At 26.7% G+C, this 10,040-nt stretch overlaps 1 protein-coding gene across 2 annotated transcripts; it reads right to left on the minus strand.

Annotated features, from left to right (window-relative positions):
• Positions 1-4,764: 4,764 nt before the first annotated feature.
• OCT59_028610 (uncharacterized protein) lies at positions 4,765-9,126 on the minus strand (the record flags this gene model as incomplete). 2 transcript variants are annotated; one of them, XM_066147418.1, is made up of 5 exons in its annotated part: positions 4,765-7,979; positions 8,055-8,385; positions 8,478-8,650; positions 8,742-8,814; positions 8,902-9,126. In XM_066147418.1, the coding sequence occupies 5 exons, from the start codon at positions 9,124-9,126 to the stop codon at positions 4,765-4,767; spliced, it is 4,017 nt and encodes a 1,338-aa protein (XP_065994129.1). The 2 variants fall into 2 exon arrangements, with proteins under 2 accessions (XP_065994129.1, XP_065994128.1); XM_066147417.1 differs by lacking the exons at positions 8,055-8,385; positions 8,478-8,650; positions 8,742-8,814; positions 8,902-9,126 and having other exon boundaries at positions 4,765-7,443; positions 7,536-7,544.
• Positions 9,127-10,040: the final 914 nt, after the last annotated feature.

The raw sequence follows: 10,040 nt of genomic DNA on the forward strand, positions 1-10,040 counted from the left end.
TTGGTATTTAACGATCGTCGGAAAGAGTTTTTGCGTCTCCCCAGGTAAAAAGATGTCTAATGTAAACTTCTTGTTTCATTTTAACAGTTCGATCACGTGATTTATAGATCGGCAGACTGCGTTAGTTAACATCGTTAGCCTTTGTTTGAATTAATCGGCGTCACGGAAAGATATGAAAATTATTGTATAGTATAGTTTTGAAATAATTAAATTTACTGTACTTAAAATTATTTCGAAAAATAATTTTTATTTTAAGACGTTTGTAGGCCTGAGAAAAATTAATTTCTTTTGATATTGCTAGACAAAAAAACTAACGATTAATAGGTAAAATTTTTTTGTCATTCGTATTACATACCTGGAAAACAATGATTAAATTTAAGCCAAAGTCAGTAAAAATTAAGTCATATGACAATTACGGTTGCCTTATTTCGTAACTGCGCATACACGATTACACGTTCCCCGCAAGAAATTTCTTTCAGGAATTTTAGCGCATTGTAGTGGATTATACTTTAATTTGTTTTCTAATTTTTCCTGTATTTGTTAACATTTATTTGGATAAATATAATCGATAGTATATTTCATTTTGCCATCACAGGCACTGAATTTACTGATGTCGGATAAATAAACACGTATAGGAAATTAAAAAGTTCGTTACGTTCGAATAATTTTCATGTACAAAGAATAAATTAGGAAAGGACGCTAATCACTTCCTTGCCCTACACATGTAAGATTTTTCTTGTAATCTCACTAATGTATAATAAATATAATATCATAGGAGATTGGGCAAATGATGCGAGGTAACTTAGTATCATTATTTTAAAAGAAATTACATATCTCTTTACAATATCTCTAATGTGTTTGATGGTACCAATTAGAGTCATCCCTATAAAAAAAAAATGTCCAGTTTTTGTTCAGAAATTGTCCGCCTATATTTTCCGGACAAAAACAGGATCTATAAACATCCAGAATATTGCAATATTCCGGACATTCATAAATAAGGAATTCGTCCGGTTTTTGCCAAATATTTGTCCGTCATTTGTCCAAATTTTGATTATTCATAAATAAGTAATTTGCTTATATGATTTACTTTATAGTTTTTTTAGCAGTATTATTTATTTATTCAAATTAAAAGCATAACAATAAAAATCATAGACTATTTATTATATTATAAAAACAATAACTTTATTATAAATTAATCAATTAATACGATATGCTCCACTAATATTATAATCTACTTTCATTAAAATTAAGATACAAGTAATTTTAACCTTGCTGAATAATTTTACTTAAGCATAAAAGAGTAGTTTCATTTGAATAAAGTGATGAACTTACGTTCTAAAGTTGGAAAATAGAAAAGTAAAATTCAAAAATTAGTATTCAATTAAAAAATGCAACTCACTCTACGAATATTGTACCTACACTTATGAAAATCTAAATTACAAATAATTTCGACCTCATCGAACAACTTTACTTAAGCACAAAAGGGTAATTTCATTTGGTGAAAGTGGTGAAATTACGCTCTGAAGTTTAAAACAGAAAAACGAAAATTTTGAAAACCAGTACTATTATAAAAAATCATGATTTCCACTATAATTATCATACCTATGCATATGAAATAAGTATAATTTAACATTGCTGGACAACTTTGCTTCATAAAAGATAGCTTCGTTTGGCCAAAGTGGTGAGATTATGCGTGAAATTATGCTTCAAAACTAGAAAATAAAAATACAAAACGGTAAAAAGAAGAAATTAAGGTACTATATATTATATAAAATATTATAACTTTACAAGAACAAGTAATAAAAACTGAGTTAAAAGAGTTTATTATGTGTTAGTTTGTACTTTTGAAAAAAAAGGGAAAAAAGGGGGAAAAGATTTTTTTTACAGCTATCACGTAAACAATAAACAAATAAACAAAAAATGTAATCACGTGATATCAGTGACGATCATTTGAATTTTGATCTTAATAAAATTATGTAAAGCGAAAAAATCAACTGCACGTGGTACAGTAATTCTATAAAATTAATTTTTTTATTGTTCAATCATTAATTATTGAATATAGTAGAGGAAAAAGTTGTGAGATATTTTGCTGTAACTGTCAGTTATATACACTACATTCTCGTTAAATATGGTGGATGATCAAAAAAATTCTGGGTATTTTATAGACGAATTCCGGACGATCAAAAATATCAAATTCCGGACGATCAAAATTCCTTGGACATTTTCCAGACATATTCTGTACATTCAAAAAATTCCGGACATTTTTTTTGGGCAAATTCCAGATGATCAAAAATTCTGGACATTTTTCTAGACAAATTCCGGACAATCAAACATTCAGAAAATTGGTTTTCGTCCTAAATCCTGCAATATCTGGACAATTTCCGGACATTTTCTGGATGCACCCGGACATTTTTAGATACAATTTCCGGACATTTCTTTTTTATAGGGCATAGAGCAATATATGTATACAAATTTGTATAATTTTATAATTACAACAATAAAAGATTTCTTGATCGGTTGTTGTTTAAAAATGGAAAGGTTTGGATTTAAAAGGGAAAGGATGAAATTTAAATCAGTAAATCGATACAAGATTGGGTTAGGGATACGCCATAGGAAACCAATCTTATTATGTTAACATTAATGTTAACGTAATAACGTTAACATTTCGTATCGAAACGAAATAGACCACCCGCTTGATCGAAAAATATCTATATAATATTTTTTTTTGCAGAAAAAATGTGAGATAGAGAAGTTTTACAAATTAACACTGGTTTGTTAAAATCCCAAATCCAAAATTCTTATCGAATCTTAAACTATATGTTTATATAAAGAAAGAAATCTGCTTTTATAAAATCCATAGTGAAAAGTTTTGATTTGTTAGGTGCAATCATATAGTTTGCCGTTTCGTGAATAAATTTTTTGGATATGATTTGACAAATAATTTGAAAATTTGTACTATAATTAGTCCGGAGCTCAGAAGCGAAGGACTATATACTACGCGTATCGGTTTCACAAATGTCCCGCTCAACTTCATAATTTGATACATCATCACGTGGTCTCGCTCCGGACTTAACAATGGTCTCCGTTCCCTAGTAGTAACTAATTTTTTAATTTTAGATTACCTTTGACCTATTATATAGTGTCCTTGTAATTTGTACCGTGACTTTGTTCACGTGGATTTAAAAAATAAAAATAAGTAACTAATTTTTTAATGACTTTCAAATGATTTATATTTGATAGTTCGATAAAGATTATGGTATAATGATGATTAAATTACTTTGTATTTCTAGTCAGCAAACATGAGAAAATTACGATATAATTATAAAATGTTCAGCTATGATATAACCATTTTTTTTATTCTTAATAATATCATATAAAAAATATTTAAGTCAGTTTTAAAATGTACAGTATATATTTTTCTATGGCGATAATAAAAAAATGATAATTATTAACTAAATCTTGAATCAAGTGAAGTTAGAATATCCTTTGAAGGATCTTCGCTCCTTGACAGTATTGTATTAGATGATTATTTTTTTTAGAATTTTAAAAAAAGCTTATGAGGAGTTATTCAAAGGGTGGTGGGTGGGCTTTGCGTTAACGAAACGGCTAGCAAAAGCATTATTTTGCTCACATTTCTGCATACATAATTCATTTTTTCCATTATCCCAAAAATTGGCTTTAATATTTTTTTTTCTAGTAGAAGTGATCGGCACTCATATCAACGAATTTAACGCAGCAAACTACACGTTATGATTCAAATTTACTTCTACAGGGCAATCTAAATAATGTCCAAATCTTTTCAGTTATATAGATGTATTTTATTTATTTATATAATATATATATTTATTTTATTTACTTAAAAAGAGAAGTTTATAAAAAAAAATTTTAAACAATGAGCGTTATTAAATTAAAAATGAAATCAATTTTATTTTTACGTATATACTATTCTTTTTTTCCCCATGGCTCTTTTTTTTCTATTTATTTCTCAATTTCTTTTTCCCTATAGCTCTTTATTGATAACATCTTCGTTCACTGCAAAGAATTAGTCGTAAAACGTAACTACGGCTAAGTAATACGACTAAGTAATACGAAAGCCTACTCCATGTGAGAAAAGACAAATTTTAAACGTGCAAAATCTAAACTTTTATTACTTTTATTGATGATTTATTACTCCATATGGAATTAATTATACAATAATTTTAAAAAAATAATTTAAACACTGATTTTCACAAATATTGTATTTATTTATTCATTTTATTTTAGATTTTATTTGTTTTGACATTTCTTATGTGGATAGAGGTTAAAATGTTAAATATTTTAATAATAATAGTCGTAATTCCTCGCAATCACGATGAAGGAACAATTATTTACACACTTTATTTTTTACTTAATTCGAACTTTTTTTTTAACCATTTTATAATTAATTATTGCATGCATGTTTACACGTCTATATATTAAAGACAAGTACTAGGATCCTAAATACACAATTAATAAAGGCACAATAATTCAATGGAAAAGATATTAATAGCAAACTATATACTGCAATTAGTTATTTATAGAATAAATTATATTATATTATTAGATTTTAAAAATAAATATATGAAAAGGTTGATAGTAAAATTAGAAAATCCATTTTTAAAATAAAAAGGCTTCTATTTGATTATTCAATTTTAATTACAATTTCGATTTGATGAATTTCTAAACGCTCTTTAACCTTTAACATTCCTTTAACATTCATTTACCTTCTTACGCTCATATTTCATCTTATTTATGAAATAATGCAAGAAATTTTTTAGCATCATTATTTCCTCCTTCAGCCGCATCTTTATATAAATTATATGCCTTTTCTTTATTAATTTCAACTATAATTCCACTAAAAAAGTATTTTCCAACTTTATATTTTCCATATATACATCCTTTTTCAGCTGCTTGTTTGTAATAATCGAATGCTCTAGCTTCGTTTTTATTAACACCTTTTCCTAATTCGTAAATCTCCCCCAATTTATATAATGCTAACTCATTATCATAATCTGCTGCTGATTTTTGATACCAATAACTAACTTCATTTAAGTCTTTTGCTAATTCTTCCTTATTTTTATAATAATCCTCAGGAATATTCATTTCATTAAGATTTCCCTTTTCAGCTGCTTCTCTATATAACTCAAATCCCCTTTTCTTATTAATTTTTGTTCCAATTCCGTTTACATAGCAATATCCAAGATGAAATTTCGCATTAATGTATCCCTTCTCAGCCGATTTTTCATATAACTCAAATGCTTTAGTTTCATCTTTATTTGTACCAATTCCTAATTCATAACATATAGCTAAGTTATCATATGCGAATTTATTTCCATTTTCTACTGCTCTTTGAAACCAATAAACGGCTTTTTTTGAATCCATTTCAGGTACTTCACCTTTCATATATAGATATCCAAGATAATTTTGTGCAGTATCATGTCCTTCTTCTGCTGCTATGTTATACAATTTAAATGCCTTTATTTTATTAGTTTCAATTCCAACTCCTTTATCATAGCAATATGCTATTCTAAATTGAGCATTTAAATATTCTTGACTAATTGTCTTTCTGTAGTACAAATTAACATACGCCCAACTAACCCCCCTTCCAGCCCTTTCAACTTTAGCAGATACCTTATTATATAATTCAAATGCTTTTCTTTCATCTTTTTCTACTCCTTTTCCATTTTGATAGCAATCTCCCAGCTTATTGCATGCCCAAATATATCCATCATTAGCTACTTCTTCATATAATACAACCGCTTTTTTTTCATCTTTTTCTACTCCTTTTCCATTCTGATAGCACTCAGCTAATTTAAATTTTGCCCAATCATATCCTTTTGCTACTGTTTCTTTATATAATTCAAATGCTTTTCTTTCATCTTTTTCTACCCCTTTTCCATTTTGATAACAATCAGCTAAATCACATTTAGCTAAATCATGTCCTTTTTTAGCTGCTTCTCTATATAATTCAAATGCTACTTTTCTTTCATTAATTTCTGATCCAATTCCTTCAGAATAACATTTTCCAAATTGAAGTTGTGTTTTTGAAAATCTTTTATCAGTTGATTTTTTATGACATTCAAAAGTTCTAGTTTCGTTATTATCTTCAATATAAAGGCTCCTCAAAATATATTGTGCAATTACACATCCATTTTTTTTTATCTTTTTAAATAAATCAAATGCTTTTTTATGATTTACTTCAGTTCCTACTCCGTATATGTAACAATAACCAAGAATAATATTTGCATTCAAGTGCCTATTTTCAGTTAATAGTCGCGAATAAAAATCATCTACTTTATTTATTATAATTTCTTTATCACCAGATAAGTAGTTGGTAATCGGACTTTCGTTTTCTGCCAAATTTTTAAATATTTTAAAAGCCTCTTTTCTATCCCTATTAACACCTACTCCAAATATATAATGCAATCCTAACAAATATAATGCATCATTATCTCCTTTTTTAGCCATTATTTTAACTAATTCAAATGCCTTTACTTTATTTATTTCAGTTCCATATCCAAGATTATAACAATAAACAAGTTGAAATTGTGCACCAATACTTTCTTGTTTAGCTGATTTCTTGTATAATTCAAAGGCTTTTCTTGTATCTTTTCTTACACCTGTTCCTATTTGATAACATTTGCCTAAATTAAACTGCGCATATTTACATCCATTTCCTGCTGCTTTTTGTAGATAATAAAACGATTTTTCATAATTTGCTTTTAGTAATATTCTTCCAACATAATATAGTCCATTCTGATTTAAATTCCTAAAAAATAAAATCTTGTAAAACTTTCTTTTTTTAATATTTTCTGTTTTGATTCCTAGTTTTTTACTATAGCACTTTTTAAGAATATTTTTTGCTATAATATTTCCATTGTTTTCTGCTTTTTCATACCAATATTTTGCTTTTACTTTATCAACTTTTGTTCCGATTCCATTATAAAGACAATTACCAAGTTCTAGTTGTGCATCAGAAATTTCTTGTTCTGCTAATATTTCATAATATTTACGTGCTTTAATCTCATCTTTATCAACTCCTTTTCCTAATCTATAACAATTAGCAAGATAAAGTTTTGCAGTTGTATTTCCACTTTTAGTTGCTTCATTATACCAATAAGCTGATTTTTTTTCATTACTCATTATTCCAATGCCGAATTCATAACAATATCCTAGATAAAATTTTCCAATTATACTTCCATTGTTTGCAGATTTTTCGCACCAATGAAATGTCATTTTTTTATCACATTTAATACCATATCCATCATAATTACAATTAGCAAGATAAACTTGTGCAATTGAATAATTATTATTTGCTGCTTTTGTAAATAATTCAAATGCTTTAATGCAATTATTGTCTTCTGTACCGAAATCATAATAATAGAATATTCCAAGAAACCAAATATATTGTAATTTATCCTGATTCTTTGATAACCAATATATAAGATTGTTTACATTTTGATTTAATTGCAATATTTTTTTATCAATAAGTTGTTGAACTCGATCAAAAGTAACACCTCCATCATGTTTTTTAATTATATAACTAATTAACTTATCAACAACTGCGCCATATATCGACTCAATTAGATTTACTGATGATAATGACGTTCGACTTGATGCAATTGATGAACTATCTAAATAATTTTGTGAGTTTATCCTAGTACTTTCACATACGTCAATATTTAATGATTCAATATCAAATATACTGGTATTCATATTTGACATATTATTTATATTTGACATAGTATTTTGCATTAAATTATAATTGATATTTAAATCGTTATTTATATTTGGAGATACCTTGTTTGATTCTAAATTTATTTCATAACTTTCTGATGATAAAGAATTTTTTTTGCCTTCATTTGAATTACAAATAATAATTTCAGGAGAAGTGATTGCTTTAAGTATTAAAACAACTACTTGCATATTTGGACGTTCATTTGGTTCATATTTCCAGCATTCTAACCAATTAGTAAATAAAATTAATTTACATGATGCTTATAATAAAATATTAATCATATTATATATAACGTTACCTGTATATAATTTACTATATTTGACAGGAGTCCCATCAATAATTTTTTCTCTTTGACCATTTAATATAGATAACATTAAACTTGGTCCATAACCGACTTCATGAAAAGGTCTATATCCACTTGAAATTTGCCACAATAAAATTCCAATGCTGTATACATCAGATTTTTTATTTAATTTATAATTTTCTTTGTCTTCGAAACCTTTTGGGTCTACATAGGGTAATACACCAAGTACTTTTGATAAGTCACTTGATACTTCAATAACTCTTTTCGATAAACCAAAGTCTGCTAATTTAATGTTTTTCTGATGTATAAGTATGTTATTTCCATGCTTCAATTACAAATTAATTGTATTAGTCTTTTTATACTGTATTTTAAACAAATGATATCATAATGAATAATTAATTAAAATATATATATTACCAGATCACGATGAATAATATCATTATCGTGCAAAAATTCTACAGCGCTAGTCAGTTGCAATGCTAAGTGGAATTTATCATTCCAGTTCAATTCATTAAAATGCTTGCTTAAATAAGCATTTAACGTACCGCTATCAGCATATTCTAAGACCAAAGAATATTTTTGAATTTCGCCTAATTAAATCAATTTTATTTATATTTTAAAATAATTACTTATTATTAAAGAAAAATTGATTGTCACGTTAAACATATTATTAATACTTACTGGTTTCTACCTTTGTTATTCCACATAACCGTATGATATTTTCATGTATATCAACACTTCGGTGTAACTTTAACTGTGTCGTATTATATTAAGATATTATTGATTATTACAAATTCTAACTTTCTAATATTTTATATTAATTATACCTTTGAATAATTACCTCCTTTACGATTTCTTCAAGAGTTTGTTTATTATTATTATAAGATTTCAAAGCGAAGAAATGATCAGTATTTTTCCAATTAGCACGATTGACGTTTCCGAATGAACCACTTCCTATTGGTTGAATATTTTTGAAACCCGAATAATCATAGTAGTTGATATGTTCATCGATAATTGATTTCTCTAACCATTGGTTTGAATCTTTTAAGATGGTTTTTTTTGACATTTTGTTTTTTTTTTATTTTCTAAATTAAGTTGAGATTATTCTTTTATATTTAATATCGGATCGACGAAAATTTTAAAATTTCGACTTTACGAATAAGTTTTCTTTAAAACGATGGTATATTACTTATCATGACGGCGCATAAAACTTACTTTTTAGAGAAATTTTTTTTTCAATGGTTCAAAGTTTAATTAGCAATTTAAAAGAACTATGAACTTGATGACGAAAATAAATTATGAAATTTATAATACAGTGTTTTTGCTAACGTAAAGGTGCGTAAAATTTACTTATTATAGAAATTTTTTTCAATTCGGAGTTTGTTTAATTAGAAATTTAAAAGAACTATGAATTTGTTTACATGAAAAAATAATTCAAAATTTTCGTTGTCGTTTAGATATTAGAAGCCTGCATTTGGAACCGGCCCATTCCGGCTCAGTCCGGAATTCTTTGTTATTCACATTTTATTCTTTGTTATATAATTTAACATACATAAATTATTAATAATTTTTTTGTTTTGTTTACGGAGATGAACCTAATTAGGAAATTCTTAGTTAATTTTATGTAAACTTCTTAGTAAATGTTATATAATATGCTGATCGGTTTTTTGTGACGTAAATAGACCTATCTGTTGTATTATGTAAGCATGACTAAATTATGATTGACGTCCAAAACGTCCAAAAAGAAAACCAGACGTCGGGAACAAAACACAAAACTATAGTGTTAACGTTAACTTTTTGTTCATTTCGTTCATTTCGTTCATTTTGAGTCAATATTAAATTTAATGTCAAGTCCATCAGATCAAAGGCTCTTTATATACTTTTTACATTATACAAAAAAAAATATGTATCAATTTCAAATTACCCAATTTTTATGATAGAATAATAGAAATGATTGGCGTCTTATACATTTACCGATTA

This window comes from Rhizophagus irregularis, chromosome 8, assembly GCF_026210795.1.
Source record: "Rhizophagus irregularis chromosome 8, complete sequence".
NCBI lineage: Eukaryota > Fungi > Glomeromycota > Glomeromycetes > Glomerales > Glomeraceae > Rhizophagus > Rhizophagus irregularis.